Source organism: Bubalus bubalis, chromosome 4, assembly GCF_019923935.1.
Source record: "Bubalus bubalis isolate 160015118507 breed Murrah chromosome 4, NDDB_SH_1, whole genome shotgun sequence".
Taxonomy (NCBI): domain Eukaryota; kingdom Metazoa; phylum Chordata; class Mammalia; order Artiodactyla; family Bovidae; genus Bubalus; species Bubalus bubalis.
In genome coordinates this window covers 92776488-92795560 of record NC_059160.1, presented here as the reverse complement: position 1 = coordinate 92795560, position 19073 = coordinate 92776488, and the positions used below count along the sequence as shown (strand labels likewise).

At 50.8% G+C, this 19073-nt stretch overlaps 1 protein-coding gene across 1 annotated transcript; it reads left to right on the top strand.

The window, feature by feature from the left end:
* Positions 1 to 1952: 1952 nt before the first annotated feature.
* KRT82 (keratin 82) lies at positions 1953 to 16674 on the top strand. Its single transcript, XM_006058467.4, has 9 exons — positions 1953 to 2419; positions 4058 to 4266; positions 6818 to 6878; positions 7439 to 7534; positions 7900 to 8064; positions 10593 to 10718; positions 12490 to 12710; positions 12919 to 12950; positions 13900 to 16674. Exons 1-9 carry the CDS (start codon positions 2015 to 2017, stop codon positions 14127 to 14129), a joined length of 1545 nt encoding a protein of 514 aa, XP_006058529.2. The 5' UTR covers positions 1953 to 2014; the 3' UTR covers positions 14130 to 16674.
* Positions 16675 to 19073: the final 2399 nt, after the last annotated feature.

Below are 19073 nucleotides of genomic sequence, written 5' to 3'. Positions count from 1 at the left end.
CAACTGAGCTATCAGGAAAGCCCATCCCAGAGCTGCTGCTGCTGCTGCTAAGTCGCTTCAGTCATGTCCCACTCTGTGCGACCCCATAGATGGCAGCCCACCAGGCTCCCCCATCCCTGGGATTCTCCAGGCAAGAACACTGAAGTGAGTTGCCATTTCCTTCTCCAATGCATGAAAGTGAAACGTGAAAATGAAGTTGCTCAGTCATGTCTGACTCTTCGCGACCCCATGGACTGCAGCCTACCAGGCTCCTCCATCCATGGGATTTTCCAGGCAAGAGTACTGGAGTGGGGTGCCATTGCCTTCTCCCCATCCCAGAGTAGCCAGGTAGATAATTCATACCCTTTGCCCCACCCCCACAAAAGGGCCTAAAGTCCCAACTCTAACTCTCCTTGAGGCCAAGCAACTGAATAAACCAACATATAGGGCTGGCCAAAAAGTTCCTTTGGTTTTTAAGTAAAAATATTAATAAAGAACACATTTTCTGTTTTCACCAAGAACTTTACTGAACAGCATATTTACCGTTTTGTTCCATTACCTTCTCCAATTTTTCAGGCAACATCATAATTCCATCTTCCCAAAATTTTTTATCTTTTTAAGCAAAGAACTGTTCCAGATGTCTTTTTCATTCTTCCAGGGAATTGACATTTTTTTCCATTAAGAGAATTCTGTAAAGATTGACATAAATGGAAATCTGAAGGTGTAATGGCTGGTGAATACAACAGGTGAATCAGAACTTCCTGTCCAAGCTGTAACAGTCTTTGCCTGGTCATCAAGAAACATATGGTCTTGCACTACCCCGATGAAAGATTTTGTGTTTTCTCTGGACTGACCCTAGACGCTCTTCACTGAGTGCTGCCTTCAGCTGGTCTAACTGGGAGCAGTATGTGTCAGAATTAATCACTTGGTTTTCCAGAGGGAGCTCATAACAGAGGACTCCCATCCAATCCCACCATATATACATCATTGTCTTCTTTGATGAAGACTAGCCTTCGGCGTGGTTGGTGGTGGGTCGTTTCTCTTGGCCCACAATCTCTTCCATTTTACATTACCGTGCAGTGTCCACTTTTCATCACCCATCACAATTTGTTTTAAAAAGGAACATTTTCATTACATTTCAGTAGAGAATCACATGCAGAAATATGGTCAAAAAAGTTTTTTCACTTAACTTATATGGAACCCAAAAATCAAAGCAACGAACATAACCAAGCCAGTACAAATGATTTTCAACACTTGATCTGTTATTTTGAGTATGTGAACTATCTCCTGCATGATGTAATGTTGATTTTTCTCAATTAATGTCTCAATTTGATCACTATCAACTTCAACTGGTCTACCTGGCCATGGAGCACCATTCAGTGAGAGGTCTCCAGAACGAAACTTCACAAACCACTTTTGACCACTTTTGACATGTTCAGTCAGTCACAGCCCCTTCTCCATAAACTACACAAGTCTTTTCGTGCATTTCAGTTGCGAATTTACCTTTCTTGAAATAATAAAGGGTAATTTGCCGAAAATGCTGCTTTTTCCTTCCATCTTCAATATTAAAACAGCTACACAAAAATTCACTTGTTTTGGTAAGTTTTTTAATGCATGCTGATATGTCAGCTGTCACAATACAATTGAACAAAATGGTTTCAAATGAAGTTAAAGACAACTAAGTGCTACCAGAGCCATCTTATAGGAAAAAACCAAGCAAACTTTTTAGCCGAGCCAACATGTCTGGCTGGCCCCTTTCATCACCAAGGAAGAGGACAAGTAGGATTTTTATGGGTCCAACCTGCATGGACAATTGGCTCCTACCCTTTGCTCTCTGCTACCCTAATTATCCACCTCGGTACTTAGCAGCTGCCAATATGCCAAGCTCATAAACCTGATTTCATGGTGATTTGGGGTTCGGCCCAGCTCGGCCCTCCATCCTTGATCAGATAAAAGGGTGGAGGCTGAGCTCACCCGATAACTCTCACCTCTGTCCTCCCGCCAGGGCGCAGTCTCTCCGCCTCTCACACCCACTATGTCGTGCAGCTCCTTCCAGAAGGGCTTCAGATGTGGCGACCGGAGCTTCAGCTCCTGCTCAGCTGTCCTCCCCCGGGTGGTCACTCACTATGCAGTGAGCCAGGGGCCATGCCGGACTGGGGGCAGTGGGAGCTTCCGTGCCCTGGGCTGCCTCGGCTCCCGGAGCCTGTGCAACGTGGGCTTCGGGCGGCCCCGGGTGGCCTCCAGGTGTGGCCTGCCTGGCTTTGGGTATCGAGCAGGGACCACTTGTGGGTCTTCAGCCTGTATCGCCCCTGTAACCATCAATGAGAGCCTGCTGGTCCCACTCGAGCTGGAGGTCGATCCGACTGTCCAGAGGGTGAAGAGGGACGAGAAGGAGCAGATCAAGTGCCTCAATAACCGCTTTGCATCCTTCATCAACAAGGTAGGACGTGGGTGCCGGGGTGCAGGGCCATGGGAGACAGACAGCACCTTGTGGCTGTCCCAGGAGCCACAACCTGGAGCTGCTGGTGTGGCTACTCCATGACCCCTGGTCACTGAAAGCTGGTTAGATCAGGCTCAGCAGTGGACATTTCTACTTCTCTGTCTTTTTTTATATGTTATCTTTCTCTCTGGGTATTATCTGATAAAGTCACCAAGAGGGCCTGAGGTCAGACTATAAGAGGAACTCCCAAAGCCATGATAGATACTGAACAGGGCAATCAGGCAGAGACCTGCCCTTTCTGATGAGGCTTTAATGAAAGACCTTCCTTCCAATGACATGAACTGGGGTGAGACCCTTGGCACTGTGACCCTGGAATTTGCCATCAACTTAGGTCTGTGATGAAGAGAAGGTGGAGCAGTCAAAGCTAGGGACACAAAGTGGCCATGACCAAGTCTCACATCTTTCAACCCCCAAGTCACGGCTCTGAAAGCCTTGAGAGAAAGGTGACGTGCTGCCTTTGGAAGATGCTGAACTGGCCTGTCACCTCGGCTGCTTCTGGGCCTGTCCCTATATCCCAGGGAAGCTCTTGGGATCAGGATACACACTGAGGACTAAGCTGGTGTTCCTGGTGATCCCAAGTTTAGGTCAGAGTCCTGGGCTGGCAGTCATGAGACCTGGACCCTGACTCCCAGCCCCAGGAAATCGGGCAGAGATGGAGGGAGAAGTAAAGAAGGTAATACTCACAAAAGTGCTCCCAAAAGGAACTTGTTTTAGTAAATGGAAAATGTTAAACTTACAGTTTTATTTTGAAAGCTCATTAAGCACTGCTTGTAAACTCATTCCAACACTGTGAGCCCTGATATCAGCTGCATCACATTTCCATCTGGGAGGCTGGGGGCCTTCTGCTGACCAAGCCTTTGACCAGAAGGAAGATGATGTGACTTCCTCTATCGTTTTCTTGAGAGACGGTGCACAAGGCGCAAAATCCCAGGGTGAGGACTGGAGACAGTGTGTGCCGGCCAGTGACTAGCTTAGCTGGGTGACCATGACCAACTCACTCAGTGTCTCTTAACCTCCATCTCCAAGCCATGGAAATAAAGGGTGGGCCAGCAGCTCTCCACATTACTGTGGCAGGGACATGGTTTGGACTTGGCCATGTAGGATGGAGATGAGGCAGAGTAGCAATGAGTGCCAGGACCGAACTTTGAGCTTTATTCCCTGAGCACCCCTGGGCTGTAATTAAAGAAACCCCAATTTCCAGTAGCCTCATCAGCTTCCATTAGCATGAAGATGTACAAAGCTCTCCCTATGCAATCCTAAGTATGAGTTTGAGGCAGCAAAACAAGCTTGAGGGGCTGAGTGGCTTGGCCCAGGTTACAAGGCTGGTGGCAGGCAGGCAGGGCTGGAAGGAGGAACCATGCCAGGCCTCTTGGGGCAGCCCTGTTTCCACTATAACACAACCCCTGGTGAAAGCTGGGGGTCCCCTAAGCCGCCTCTGGCAGGAGAGACAGAGACACAGCAGCAATGTGATGCGGGTCAAAGCACAGACGGATTCCACTGCCTGCACCAGCACTTACTCTCGCAAGCTGTGGTCCCCGGGGTCCCTGCCGCCCCATGACAGCCTATTCTTGGCTGCAGGTCCGGTTCCTGGAACAGAAAAACAAGCTGCTGGAGACCAAGTGGAACTTCATGCAGCAGCAGAGGTGCTGCTCGAGCAACATCGAGCCCCTTTTCGAGGGCTACATCTCCACCCTTCGGAGGCAGCTGGACTTCTTGACCGGGGACCGAGACCGGCTGGAGTCAGAGTTCCACTGCCTCCATGACACGCTGGAGGGCTACAAGAAAAAGTGAGTCTGCCCCACTGCTACCCAGCCGGGCACCTGGGGCAAGTGACATAAACAATCTGGGCACTGGGTTTCCCCATCTATAAAATGGGAAGTTGAAAATGTAGACCTTTGGGGGGGGGGGTCCCACAGTCACGTGGGTAATGTAGGCAGAGCATCCTTACTACCCATTAGGCACATCATACAAGCTCTGAGATTTTAGATGTGTGTTAATCCCCCTTCCCACCACGCTCGACCTCTCTTCACGTAAAACAAGTTTTCTCCTGCTGTTCCCAGTGCTCCAGGGCTCTGCCCTCATACCTGTTGTGCGTCATCTTCCATAAGTCCCTTGACAGATCTGGAACGCTTTTTAGCCTCCAAACAGATTCCCAAGGCCTCCTTCCTCCCAGCTTGGACTCCTGCTGTTCCTTCTTCCTGATAAGTCCCACCTCGGCATTTCTTTGTAACATCTGGGCTAATATATTCTACCCCGCATCTTCCTGATCCAACTCAAAATCATCACCTGCAAGAATTCACAGATTCAGTGATTCTTTCAAGAAGCTGAGGCCCAGATAAACTGCCTCGTGGTCCTGGGTGAGCCTCTTATGTTGGTGGAAGAGGGCTGAGAGAAACACGTCTCCAAGGACAGTGTGAATACACTAAGAACGAGGGTTCATTATACTGGAGCCATGTTGGGGACACACGCTGCAGGTCTCACGCATGTGTCTAGTCCAAGTCAGATGCTGTGCTGGGCAGTTTGGGTTTGATAAAGTTGGGAAAATCTGGCTCTTTCCCTCTAGATGTCCTGGTAGAGTCAGCAAGATACCCCGGTATGCACACCAACAGCTACAGCATGGTACAAGGCAGGAGGGAAGAGGAAGCCCAAGAGAGTGAGAGAGCAGAAGTAGCCCAGGAAGGCTTCCCAGGGGAGGTGTCAGTTTGCTCAAGGCCTTGAAGGATATGTTTCATTCCAGTTGCTTCTTCTAAAAGAAAAGTTCAGAGTTAGACCACAGAAAAGGAGATGAGACAGGAGCAGGTGACAAGGAAGGACCAGAGTGTGCAAGTGAGAGGGGACGACTCGAGCAGACTGGTAGGCGAGATGTGGCAAGGTTGTGGGTGTGGCGAGATCAGCCCTCTCAGCAGGAGCGATGCCTTTCTTCATGGATACAAGGTGGTCAGGAGACATATTTCACAGCTCAATTAGGACTTTGAATTTTAAAAGTGGGGCTGTTGGAGAAGGATGAGGCCAAGTGGTATTTTAACACCAATAGCAAACACACAGCACCCTGTTCCAGGTACTGACCTGGTGTCCTGTAGACGTTAACTTGTGTGATGTTTGTAATTGTGAGACAGGACCAGTGATATTCCCATTCTACAGATGATGAAACTGAGGCCAAGAAAGGCCAAGCCACCCACCCAAAGTCACATGACAAGTGCAGGAGAGTGGGATTGAAACCCAGGCAGCAGGCTCAGCATCCAGCGCCTGTGCAGCGGCTGAGTTCTGCAGGAAAACGGAAGCTCGGGCGTCAGGAAGCACAGAGAAGCTTTTAATGGATTGATGTCACTCATCAAACTGAGTCATTCTGGCCAGACTAAACCCTTGATCCTGATTCCGTTGCCTTGGGGTGCAGTGAGTGGGCGAAGAGCTCCCTGGAGCCTAGAGGAAATAGGCCGGCTCTCTCTGAGGATCTGGTAAAGTGGGTAATTGCTACCTCTGCAAGTGAGCTGCAGGTAGGGGCCAGGCTCAGCGCTCTCCTGGCAAGGAGGGGCACGGGGTCAGCTGGGCTTGCAGTGACCGCAGCCAACTCTCAGAACAACTCAGAAAAGACAGCTGTGGGACTTCCCTGGTGGCCCAGTGGCTAGGACTCCATGCTCCCAGTGCAGGGGACCTAGATTCAATCCCTGGTCGGGAAACTAGATTCCGCATGCTGTGACTGAAAGATACCGCATGCTGCCACTAAGACCTGGCGCAGCCAAACAAATAAACAAATATTTTTTCAAAAAGAAAAGACAGGTGTGCCAGCAACAGGCAGCCAACTCTTCACCATTTTGCCAGAGGAAATGACTGGATGAAGTAAGCTTCCTCAGCAGCAAGATAGAATAAAGGTAGCTTTAAGAAGGACTTCCCAGGGACTTCCCTGGTGATCCAGTGGCTAAGACTCCATGTCCCAATGCAGGGGGCTTGGGTTCGACCCCTTGTCAGGGAACTAAATCCCCATATGATGTAACTAAGGACCCACATATTGCAATTAAGACCCAGCACAGCCAGTAAATAATTTTTTTAATTAAAAAAAAAGAAGGACTTCCCAGAGAATGATTCATTACAGGAAAAGGCTACCAGGCATTGGGGTGGAACATAAACTTACAAAGTGGCTGAGGCTATGATAAAAAAAAAATCTGTGTTGAGTGGCTGATGGGACCAGAGGTGACCAGAGACATGGCCAGACCTGGTGCCTCCATAGGGCATTCAATCTGTGACTTGTCCCCAGAGGCTCCTACTCTCAGACCCCATGCCCACACCCTTCCAGATCTCACCAGCGTGACTAAAACATTTTCCCCCTGCCCCTTCCACCAGATATGAAGAGGAGCTCTCCCTGCGGCCCAATGCTGAGAATGAGTTTGTTGCCTTGAAGAAGGTGAGGGAGGGTGGCCCATGGAGGGAGAAGGCACTCTGAGCTGGGCTAGTGGGCCTGGGGACACAACCTGGACCGGGACCACAGCCAGCCCACCTTGCTGACCCCGGTACCAGCCCCACTGACCCCAAGGGAGAGAAAGGCCAGCCTCCCGCCCCAGAAGGGCAGTGACTGAGCCTCCACTGCCCAACTCGTGTTAAGTGTTGTATTTACATCTGTCCAAGAAGCTGGAGATGTGGCAAATGCCAAATCAAAAGACAAAAGCTCTGACTCAAATCCCCAGAGAAAAACCATCCTGACAACCCCTCACATAGACAGCTACGTGTTTTGTTGCTGAGGGTCCATAGCGGCTCTGAGGAATGGACTCCCATCTCCTTTAATCCCATTCCCTTCAGATCCTTCCCCAGTGGGATGCCAAGCCCAGGCATGAGGTCCTTGGCTTTGTCACCCCCTTCACTTCCACGTGGGTCCCACACCTGTCACCTGCTACCAGCTTGCCTGGGAGGTGGCCCAGCTGGCAGAGGGGTGGCCCCAGGTTATGACTGTCACTTTCCTGGCTGCAGGATGTGGACACAGCCTTCCTGATAAATTCTGACCTGGAGATCAATGCAGAAGCTCTGATCCACGAGATCAACTTCCTGAAAACCCTGTATACTGAGGTACCTGCAGCCATGCTCCCCAGAGGTGGTCAGCCAGGGGCCAGTTCTGGAGGGATGGTGGGCAGGGAAAGCTCCTGCCCTGTGGGTACATTTGTGGCTTAAAAGTGGGCAAGTGAAGAAGTCATTGTGGAACAGCTGGGTCTCAGGAAGAGAGACTCCCAGAAGTCAGAGGGCCCACGCCTTGGCTCAGGTCTCGGTGCAACTGGAGGGTGGGGACTGGAGCAGGCTGGTGACTGAAGACTGGGACGGCCAGGCAAATCTGCCATAGGAATGTCAGGGCTGGGTCTCCTCATTTCTTCCCCTCTCCCTCACCAACTTTATCCTCAAAGAGCTCACCCATTCTCACCCGGGGCCCCCACCCCCAGGAGACGAACCTGCTCCAGTCTCAGATCTCAGAGACCTCGGTCACTGTGAAGATGGACAATAGCCGGGAGCTGGACACTGATGGCATCATTGCCCAGATCAAGGCCCAGTACGACGAAATTGCCAACCGCAGCAAAGCCGAAGCAGAGGCCTGGCACCAGAGCCGAGTAAGCCTTGGGCAGGGCCTGGGAGACCCCAGAACCACTCTCCTCCAGGAATCAGGAGAGAAAATGTGATCCATGCCACTCCAGCCTCTATTGTTTTGACCAAGCCTCAGGCCAGGTCCCCATGAGCGTGGGAGAGACCCCACAGACAGCCCAGACCTGTTCATCAGAGCTCCCCAGCTTTATACACTCATAGACTCACAGGAAGTGCTTCCCTAAGTAGCATTCAAGGAACACTAATTGGCAGTGATGGCAAAGAGGGCTCAGAGTTTCCGGGTGTGGGAGGAGGCTAATGGCATGGAATGGCTACTAATGGTGGAGCAGAAGCTGTGATTAAGGTGGCCCCAGACTTAGGTAATTAGGGGCTTGCTGGGAGGGCAGTTGTCCCCCAAGGGCAATCTGACTTAACAGATACTATCATCTCAGTCTCACCTACCCCATCTATGAAAGGTACCATTCATTCATTCATTCACTCACTCATTTATTCATTCATTTATTGCACATTCATCTTGTGCCAAGCAGCTTTCTACATGCTGGAGATCCAACAGGAATCAGAACAATAATAGCTGACTCTATGTCACTTTCTTTTTCCAGAGGCAGGGGCAGGACAGCCAAACAGGACATACAAGTACAGCGGATGTACGTTAGATGGACATGTGCTATGGAAAAAAATAAATCAGGGTGAAGCACAGGGAGTCCGGCAGGAATTCGGTTTTTAAATGGTTGGCCAGGGAAGGAGGGCCTTACTGGGTTGTATGGAACCATGAGGATACTAAGAGTTAGACCATCCCCATCCTCGAGGAAGTCACAGTCCATGGGAGAGAGAGGTATAAACAGCCAGAAGGATACGAGGTAGCATGACGTGGCCACCAAGGTCAAACCATAGGCCCAGGGTACAGCATGATGATGCCGGAAGTGACAAATTGTGTATGCAAAGACAGGAGCACTGGCATTTGATCTGAATCTTGGAAGCCAAGTATGATTTCCATAAGCAGAGCATGGGGTAAGGGTGTCTGGCTGAGAGCCAGCAGGAACAGTCCAAGAAGCATGAAGGGGAGGTGTCCCCAGTGTGAAGCACCATGAAGGATATGGGGCTGGAGACACAGCTAGATCACAGCAATCGGCAGAGCTTCCCTGAAGGCTCTAGACATTTTTCTGAAGGCCGTGGATACCAATTTTCAGGAAGTGTCCCAAGAAATGTTCTGTCTTTTTTCTGCAGATCCATGGTGATCAAGGTATCAAACCCTAGCCTGGGGTCAGCTCCCTGTAAGTCAGTCTGTGGCCCATCCATGGCCAGGTCTCGTTCCGGTGGGCTCCTCCTCTGATTGCTCTCCTGGGCCACCCATCAGGCCTTAAGGAAAACAATCTTAATTACCCATCCTTCTAAGTTAGAACCAGAATCATAACTCTATTATTTATCAATTGTACTTGGCTGTGAAGATCAGAAATTTTAAATAATAATGGTTAAAACAAATTTTATTTTTTATTTTTTTCTCAAATAACTTGAAGTACAGAAATAGACTGCCATAGATGACCCCAAGTTACCATCAGAAACACAGGCTCCTTCGAGCTTGCTATTCTGCCATTCTATTAAGAACGTTAATCCTCATGGTACCCTCATGCCCTAAGACAGCTGCAATACCACCAGTCTCCCATGTCCACTCCAAGCAGAAGGAAGAGAGGGCAAAAGGAACATGCCAGGTGAATCATCCCTGACTTGAAACAGCTTTCCTAGAAGTCCTATCCTGCAACAGTCTACACCTCACTGTAGAGAAAGCTGAGAAATATTCTTTTATCTGGGGTTCTGTCTGAGAAAAAGAAGTATGGATAGCGATTAGGCAACTACCGGTTTATCTCACAATAACCAAAGAGAGTGACTTATGCTTATCTTGTTTTACATAGAAAATGCATTATATGCAGAAAACATGCAGTTGGCTAATTTTTATATGCAGAAAACATATAGTTGGCTAATTTTAAAAAATCTATTGATGTAATCTATAATTCACTATTAAGAAATTAGATTTTATGTGCAGAGGTTAAAAAAAAGTGTTAAGCCAAGATAGTAAGTAACATTGAATTTTGTTTTCAATTGTTTTGAGGGAGAACATGCAAATATATCTACCCTGAGGGGGCAGATGTTCTGCGTTCTCAGTTCTTGGTCTGTTAGGTACCCTAGCGTGAGGGCAGAAATCCCCTCCAAGTTCCAGAGCACAGATAGAGCAAAAGGGAGGGGAATTCCAGGGCAGAGAGAAAAGGATGAGACACAGAACCCATGAAAGAGAGGAAGGGAGCTTGGAGCTTAGGGGAGAATTTAATAAGCTTGAAGGTTCGGGGCTGGGAGGTGAAAAGGGAATGAGAAGCAGCCCAGAAAAGGACCAGAAGTGGAAAAGGGCTAGGGAAACATAACAAGTATAAGAATCCAGAGTACCCAGTGCAGGAAGTCAGGAGAGCAGAGCCTTGGGGACAGTGGGAATGAGGGCTGAGAGGCACCACGGTGTGGGTGCCCAGGTTCTGACCTCCCTGTCTGGCAGTATGAGGAGCTTCAGTTGACGGCCGGGAATCACTGTGACAACCTCCGCGACCGCAAGAATGAGATCCTGGAAATAAACAAGTTGATCCAGCGGCTGCAGCAAGACATTGAGAATGTCAAAGCCCAGGTGAGCCCATCACAGGCTGACCCACCATCTGGTCCTGGTTGTACAGGGGAGGTTCATCCTCCCTGGGGGACCTGAGGAGGAGGGAATAAACTTGCACTGTTTCCCACAAGAGGGAGCGAGCCCTTTGTTCAGAAAAGCTGATCCACAGCAGGATAAGCAAGGTCAGGCAATAGTGAGGCCCCCAACAGAGACTAGGCAGCCTATATTCATCAAGATGAAATAGCAAGAACACTTCACGAGATGGGGGTATAGAAAAGATGTCCTCCATGCCCCCTTCCAACCAAAGACTCTAATTCTATGATCCTGAAATTCAAGGTGACACTGTAGAGTCCATAAAATCAGACCCACCCTTTCCTCCTAGGCTAGTGAAGACCAGGCAGATGCTTAAAATGTATTAACCACAAAGTAATTGCTTGGCATAAGAAGAAACTCTCAGATCTCCTTGAAGTGTCACAGACAGGAGCACTGGCCTCCATCCCCTGGGGGAACCAGACGTCACAATTCTAGGCTGAAACCCACAGCAGACATGAACCTGGCACATAACCATGACTGTAGGAAGAACTCACTCTTCCTTCTGTGTCCCTCCTTCACTCTCACACAGTCACACTCACAACACTTCTGACACCAGATAGTGGGGAAGAGTGTTCCCACACCAACCAGCTCTGCAACACCAGCTGGGTGTTCCACAACTGAACTCACTTCTGACACTACCTACCTGGAGATAGCATCAGATCCCATAGGTTAGGGGCTGCCCCCCAAGTCCCACAAGACTGCCCCCAGTTCAGATGCCAATCACACGTCCAGGCTGTGCTCCTGACAAGGTGGTTGTACGTTGGAGGGCTCCATGACCATCCTCCTTGGATTCAATTAATTTGCTGGAGTGGCTCACAAAACTCAGGAAAATAGTTTACTTTTTTGGTTTATTATGGGCTTCCCAGCTGGCACAGTAGTAAAGAATCTATCTGCCAAAGCAGGAGATGCAGGAGATGTGGGTTCAATCCCTGAGTCTTGAAGATACCTTGAAGGAGGAAACAGCAACCCACTCCAGTATTCTTGCCTAGAAAATCCCCATGGATAGAGGAGCCTGGCAGGATACAGTCCATGGGGTCACAAAGAGTCAGATATGACTGAGCACCCATGCACACACTGGTTTATTATAAAAGAATATGATAAGGAATATAAATGAATACCCAGGTGGAAGGGTTGCATAAAGTAGAGTGTGTGGGAGGGGCACGAAGCTCTCATGCCCACTCCAGGTATGCCATTCTCCCCATACCTCCACATGTTCAACAACCTGAAGGCTCTCTGAAGCCTCTACTATTGAGATTTTATGGAGGCTTCCTCACATCGGCATCATCATTTATCACCTCCATTCCCAGCTGCTCTCCCCTCTTAGGAGAATGGTAGGGTGGGCTGAAAATACCCAGCTTCTAATCAAGGCTTAGTTTTTCTGGTGACCAGCCCCCACCCAGGAGCCCACCTAGAGTCACCTTATTTAAACAAAAGACATTGTCAATACTCAGGAAATTCTAAGAGGTTTTGGGACTCTGTATCAGACACAGGGTCAAAGACCAAAGGTTAGGACAAAGGATGCTCTGTTGTGCTCATCACTTAAACTACAAGGTTTCGAGGAGTTCTGTGCCAGGAACTGGGGGAAGAGACCAATATATGTTATTTTCAATTATCCCACAATGACCATGCTCTCTGTTCTTCTGAGAGTCAGCCCAGGGTCCCGGGGCCCCTGTAATACTTTTCTGTGCTTCTCCCCCAGCGCTGCAAGCTGGAGGCTGCAGTGACCCAGGCGGAGCAGCAGGGCGAGGCAGCCCTCAATGATGCCAAGTGCAAGCTGGCCGGGCTGGAGGAGGCCCTGCAGAAGGCCAAGCAGGACATGGCCTGCCTGCTCAAGGAGTACCAGGAGGTGATGAACTCAAAGCTGGGCCTGGACATCGAGATCGCCACCTACAGGCGCCTGCTGGAGGGCGAGGAGCAGAGGTGGGTCAGGGATGTCTGTTCTCCTGCCCTCTGATTGCTGCTACAGCCACTGCCGCCTCTCAGCCCATCCACGGGAAATCTGAGACAGCATGCAGTCTGCAGCCCCTCCTCACTGGCAGGTCCACGGTGCGGGCAGGGGCAGGGGGTGCTGTGTTCTTCTCGTTCTCTGATGCAGGTCTCTTGTGTCTCCTTTCCCTCTCACCTCCAGGCTATGTGAAGGTGTTGGACCGGTGAATATCTGTGAGTATTGAGGACTCTGCAGAGGCTCTGGGATCTTGGGAACGGATCCACCCAAACATAGACCACACTGCCCTGCCCAAACCTTAGCCTGCCTCCCTCACCCTAAAGGAAAGAGCTCCTGGTGGATGGAGAGTTTCTCCCTCAGGGCTGCCCAGGTCTATGGGAGTCAGAAGCAGGAGCAGACACCCAGCATGGTCTGCCAGGCACCATCTAGACAAGAGGATGTTTTCCTGGAGAAACAAGACTTGAAGCAGACAAATAGGGAGCTTCCCAGGTGGTGATAGGGATAAAGAACCCGCCTGCCAGGGCAGGAGACACCTGAGACAAAGTTTCAATCCCTGGGTCAGGAAGATCCCCTGGGGGAGGGCATGGCAACCTACTCCAGTATTCTTGCCTGGAGAATTCCACCGGCAGAGGAGCCTGGCGGGCTACAGTCCACCGGGGCACAAAGAGTCAGACACGACTGAAGCAGCTTAGCACGCATGCACACATGCGGACAAATAGAAAGAGAGGGTAAAGCAGAAGACAGGGCTCTGGGGCAAGAAGAAGGACACGTGGGGACTGCTACGCATTTCATGTGACTGGAATGGGAGACTTGGGCCTCCCCGGTGGCTCAGTGCTAAAGTATCTGCCTGCCAATGCAGGAGACACAAGGGACTCCTCACACAAGGCTCGATCACTGGGTCAGGAAGATCCCCTGGAGAAGGAAATGGCAACCCACTCCAGTACTCTTGTCTGGAAAACCCCATGGACAGGGGAGCCTAGCGGGCTATAGTCATGGGGTCACAGAAGAGTTGGACACGACTGAGCAACTAAACAACAATAGGAGACTTGGAAGTTGGTAACTGGGATGGGGGTGTCCTTAGACATGACGACAGCAGGTGCGGGGCCAGTGGGGGCGTGGGGCTTGGCCTGGCAGGGCCCTCAACATCCCTTCCTGTTCCCACAGCTGTGAGCAGCTCCAAAGGTGCCATCCTCTACGAGCCATGTGTGGTCAGCACGCCTGTGTACTGTCCAGGGAGCACCAGTGTCCTCAAGAGCAGTGGGGGCTGCGGCATCGTGGGCACTCGTGAAATCTACATCCCCTGTGAGCCCCAGGGGCTGCTCGTCTGTGGGAGCAGGCGGAGCTCTGGTGTGAAGCCTGGGGCTGGGGGCAGCGCCTCCTGCCACAAGTGTTAGTACAGCCCCAGAGGCTAGTAGCCCAGGGGACAGGGCACAAGCTCCAGGCTGGGATGTTGTCCCCCACAACCAGGCTTCAAGACAAGGCTGTTCCACGATCCCACCTTTCTCTACTGATCGAAGATTCCCCTTGGGTTTTCACTGGGAGCTGCCCCTCAGGTATCTTCAAGAGTCTCTTTTCACTTAGCTGTGTGCAGACCCTGAGCGAGGCCCTTGGGTGAGGGTAAGGTACAAAGGAAGAAAACACATCTCCCATCTCCCTGGACTGCTGACAGTCAGGATCTAGTGTGACCAGGAAAATGGCAATGGCCCCCTAACACTTCTCTTCCCCAGGAGGTCAAAGGGGCACATCACAGTTCTGCTTTGTGGATCATCCCATGGAACTTGCCGCATGAGAAAAGTTAACTCCTTCTAGCTCCCACCTAATACATGCACTATTACAAATATCAAAAGGAGACACCCCAAAATCCCATCCCAAATTCCCAAGCCAAATGCCAGGATTTCAGGATCACTCGGAATCTGTCAACGCTGCTCTCAGCACACAGAATCAGGAGATGGTCTTTGGGCAATAGATTTACCTGCTCAGCTGTGTTGAACTGGCACTATAAAAATACATCTCTTTCCTGAGCTGATATTGGCAGCTGATGGCAAAGAAATGCCTAAAACAGAGGGACAATCAAGAGCTGACATTATTCGTTCCAGGGAATCAGTCATGCCCACACCTTTTGTACATAGCCACCCCCTGCCAGCTCCCTCTCCCTTGAGTTCCTCTTGCTTTGGGTCTGATGTGAGCATGTTTTCCTGGCTACAGTGCTAAGGCGCTGCCTCAGCAGGCTTGGAGGCTCTGCCTCATGGGCTGTGAGGGAGGAGAAGGTGCTGAACTGGCCTCACCTCCCCAGAGCACACCCCCTCCCAATAGTGCTGCCTCCTGCCCACCCAGGGATCCACGTTTCTTCCATGAGCCTCTGGGCTTGTCTATTCCCAATAAACTGTTCCCAGGCTACAGGAATCAGGACTGTTCGCCCTGCTCCGAGGACAATGAGGTTGAAGTGAAACCAATGAACAGCTTTGGGGGCCTGGGGGCCAGTTGGGAGCATTGGGAGTGGAAACAGAGGTTATTATACAAATGGGAAAACTACATGTGAATGATTGGCAAGTGGCCTGTGGAGTAAGTGTGGAGCCATACAAATTACACTTAAAGCCTGTGCATCATACCACAAGAGTTTAGAAGTCACTTTCCATGTTAAAAAGCATGGTCTGATTCCCCACAGGCCTCCTCACCACATGGTCCCCTGCATACGTCCTAGAGAAAGCCCATGGGGCCCCTTATATCATGTCTGTACTCAGCAGCCTCCAGGGCTGGACTCTGCCTCCGCAGCCTGGACTACGTGTACCACATCCACCTTTGATGCAGGACAGAGTCAGGCCTGGGGCTGACAGGGAAGCTGGGTAGCAGCCTGGCCAGGGAGGGGCATCCTCGAGGCGCCTCTCCCTCTCCACAGCCCCAAGGCCTGGAGCTGAGCTTGGTGGCAGCAGGTCCTCCCTCAGAGGGGCCCTGATACCCTCCATGTTGTTTCACGGACCCCTGTAACAATCCCCCCACCATAGATGTCCCCCTGTGCTCCCTTGTCCTGAGCACTCCCTTACCGCACAGCCCTGCCTCACAGGGCAGCTCTTCTGTGCCGAGCCCTGCATTAGGAGCTGGTGATAGAGAGGTGACTATACACCCTTGGAACCCTGGAGGGACTCGGCCCCAGAGAGGAGTCATAAGTAGTGACAGCCAGAGAGGATGGAAGTGACAAGAAAAAGCAACTGATGATTATGCTGGGCAGGGAGGTCAGAGAGAGGTTCACAGAGAAGACTGCAAGGACAGGGTTTGAAGAGACAAGGGTTACTGATTTATGGGCATCTTATTCCAAAGGACCCATCCACTCAGTTTTCATTCACTCAATGTATTTATCAAGCACCTGCTGTGGGTCAGGCCACCCAGCAACTGGTGTCACGGTGGTGAACCAGGCAGCCCCATTAGGGACAGAAGACGTGGCACCTACCTGTAGGGACAGAAGACGTGGCACCTAGAGCCCACAGTAGGGACTCTAAACTATGGAAAACAGTCTGGCGATTCCTCAAAATGTTAAACATTAGAGTAACCACGTGACCCAGCAATTCCATGCCTAGGTAGATACCCAAGAGAAATGAAAACACATACAGGACAAACGTATGGACACCAAGGGAGGGGAGGGGAGGCAGGACGAACTGGGAGACTGGGACTGACATCACACACTACTGATACTATGTATAAAACAGATAACTAAGGAGAACCTGCTGTATACAAGGAACTCTAGTCAATGCTCTGTGGTCACCTAAATGAGAACAAAATTTTAAAAAGAGGAGATATACGTACACATTAGCTGATTTCTTTGTTGTACAGTAGGAACTAACACGACACTGCAAAGCAACTATACGCCAATAAAAATTTAAAAACAAAAAAAATGTCCACATAAAAACTCATCCATGAATGTTCCACAGCAGCCCTATTCACAATCCCCAAGAGGTGAAACAACCTGAATGCCCAGCAATGGACTAAAGGGTGATCAAAATTTGATCTATCCATACAACGGAATATTATTTGGCCATAAAAAGGAGTGAAGTACTAATGTGTGCTACAACATGGATGAACCTTGGAAACATAAGGTAGATAAAGAAATCAGACACAGAAACCAGATAGTCTGATTCCGTTCATACGAAATTCCAGATTAGGAAAACCTATAGAGACAGAAGGCAGATTAGTGGTTGCCTAGGCCTGGAGGAAGGAGAGGATGGGGTAAGGGTGATGAAAATATTCTAAAGGTTTCTTTGGAGGTGATGAAAATATTCTAAAATGGACTATAGTGTTGGTTGCACTTATCTGGGAATATATTAAAACCATTGACGTGTACATTTTAAATGAGTGAATTATATGATCCATGAATTATATCTTTAAAAAACTGTCTTTCAAAAATGGGGCCCTGGCTCCAATCCAGGCCTCTGGGGCTTACAGCCTACCTGAGGATACAGACTTAGACATGAAATTATAGATGTCAGGCTTGTTGTGAAAGAGGACAGAACTGAGGCTCCCACCCTAGTCACAGGCCTCGGGTAGGTCGCCTGAGGAGGGGCAGCTAAGCTGGACCCCAAAAGCCAGCAAGACTGAGAGGAGGCAAGGAAGCCCGTGGCAGCAGGGTCGGGGGGTGAGGTTCAAGGCTGAAGGATCAGCAACCCTGAGTCAGGGCACACGCAGAGTCAGACAGGCGAGAGCCGGGGACTTCAGGGATGCACATCCACACCCAGGGAAAGAGAAGATGGGACAACAAGGGCCTTACGGCTTCCATTCCCGCTTGAAGCCCTGTCACTCTGGACCTGCCCTAGAGCCAGTAAGCTTTGCTGATTAAAAACCCAAATCTCTGAAAAATACAGAGACACTCCAGCCTGGAGTCAGCAAAAACAGAGATAACAACAGGCCACCTCTGTCCCGTAGATGACTATCCAGGGCCCAGGAAACACCCCAGTGGGGTAAAGGAGGAGAAAGGAAGATTCCCTCCACCTTCACAGAGAGGTGGGCTCCGGCCCGGTGACCATCCCTGCGGGAATTCCCATCCCAGGGTGGCCCTGTCCTGGACGTAAGCTAGAGGCGCCAGCATGCCCCTTCAGAGCATCCCCCAGGAAAGCCCCCTCAGCGCTGCGCAGTCGCGCCCTCACTCTACGCTCCTCCCCAGAGAGGAGGTGACGCCAGGCAGGCGGGTTGAAAGTGCCTCCTGCTGGTGCTCCAGAATTTCACTCCATCAGCTGGGCAAACACCTCCCGAGCTTCTCCCAGGACCCGCCCTGCGCCAGGTGCAGGGATACAGGGAGGATTAGGCCCCCGCCCTGCCCCCCGGAGGAAGGGAGAGACGTCTGCTGAAGCCAGAGCCTCCCTGCATTCCACTCCGTCTCCGGAGTTCAAATCGCAGCCCTTCCCAGAGCGCCCCCGCAAGGACAGGTGGCGAACAGCCCAAAGAGGCCTGGGTGGAGGTTCTGGAATGAGGTTCCTTGTTTTTGTTTCTGTCTCCCCAGAATGTCTCCCATTTTCTTGTTCCTCTTACCCCCGGGAGACCCTTCCTTGCCCCACTGCCCTCTCCCTCAGTTGTGCTCTGCCCCACACTCTGGGTCCCCTGGGACCCCTTCCTCATCCTGGTCCCATCAGGGGTTCCAGGGAGACTCACTACTGCCACTCTCCTCCTGGGGCTTGAATTGGGGGAAATGGCCACAGAAATGGAGCTGTAAGTGGAAGAGGAGACTTGGATCACTGTGTCTGGTAGAAGGAAGAGGGTTGCACCCGGCTGGCTGGCATCCCCACACCTAGCTCGATGCCAGGCTCACATCAGCACCCAGTGATGTTTTTTTTGACATGAACTGACTTGCATGCCTGTGAAGAGCATCATTTCGCCCTGAAACTGTGTGGGCAAGTGAGGAATTGGGGCTAAACCTGAAAAAAAAAAGAAAAGCCATGCTGCTTGAAAGGGTGAGGATGGGCTCAAGTAAGAGGGGTGCTTTGTCTCTCCTGAGAGGTGTTTAGATTCTATCTCAGCATCATTAACCTGACAGGACAGAGGGCTAGAGGGCCTCGGCTCCTTCCCATCGCCCCCTCCTTCTGCAGGGAGATTCCTGAGTCTCCCTTTCCACTGGGGCAGGTCTCAGCATGAACACATCCCAGTGAGTGCCTCTCTCCAGTGCAGACTTGTCCCCAGGCAGAATGGAAACACTCTGAAGGAGGCGGTGGCTTTAGAAAGTCGTCTCATCCTCTGGGATTTCCCTGTCACCCTCCTCCCCACCCACAGGCATGCACACACACACAGAGCAGCCAGGGTTCCCAGGCTCTGCACAGCCAACCAGCATGGCCCCCTCCCTCATCAGCAGTTCCCCCTCC

Coding starts and splice junctions, on each gene's coding strand:
- KRT82 (XM_006058467.4), top strand. CDS start 2,015: ATGTCGTGCAGCTCCTTCCAGAAGGGCTTCAGATGTGGCGACCGGAGC. Junction 7,535..7,899: donor TGAAAACCCTGTATACTGAG/GTACCTGCAGCC, acceptor CCCCACCCCCAG/GAGACGAACCTGCTCCAGTC. Junction 8,065..10,592: donor AGGCCTGGCACCAGAGCCGA/GTAAGCCTTGGG, acceptor CCTGTCTGGCAG/TATGAGGAGCTTCAGTTGAC.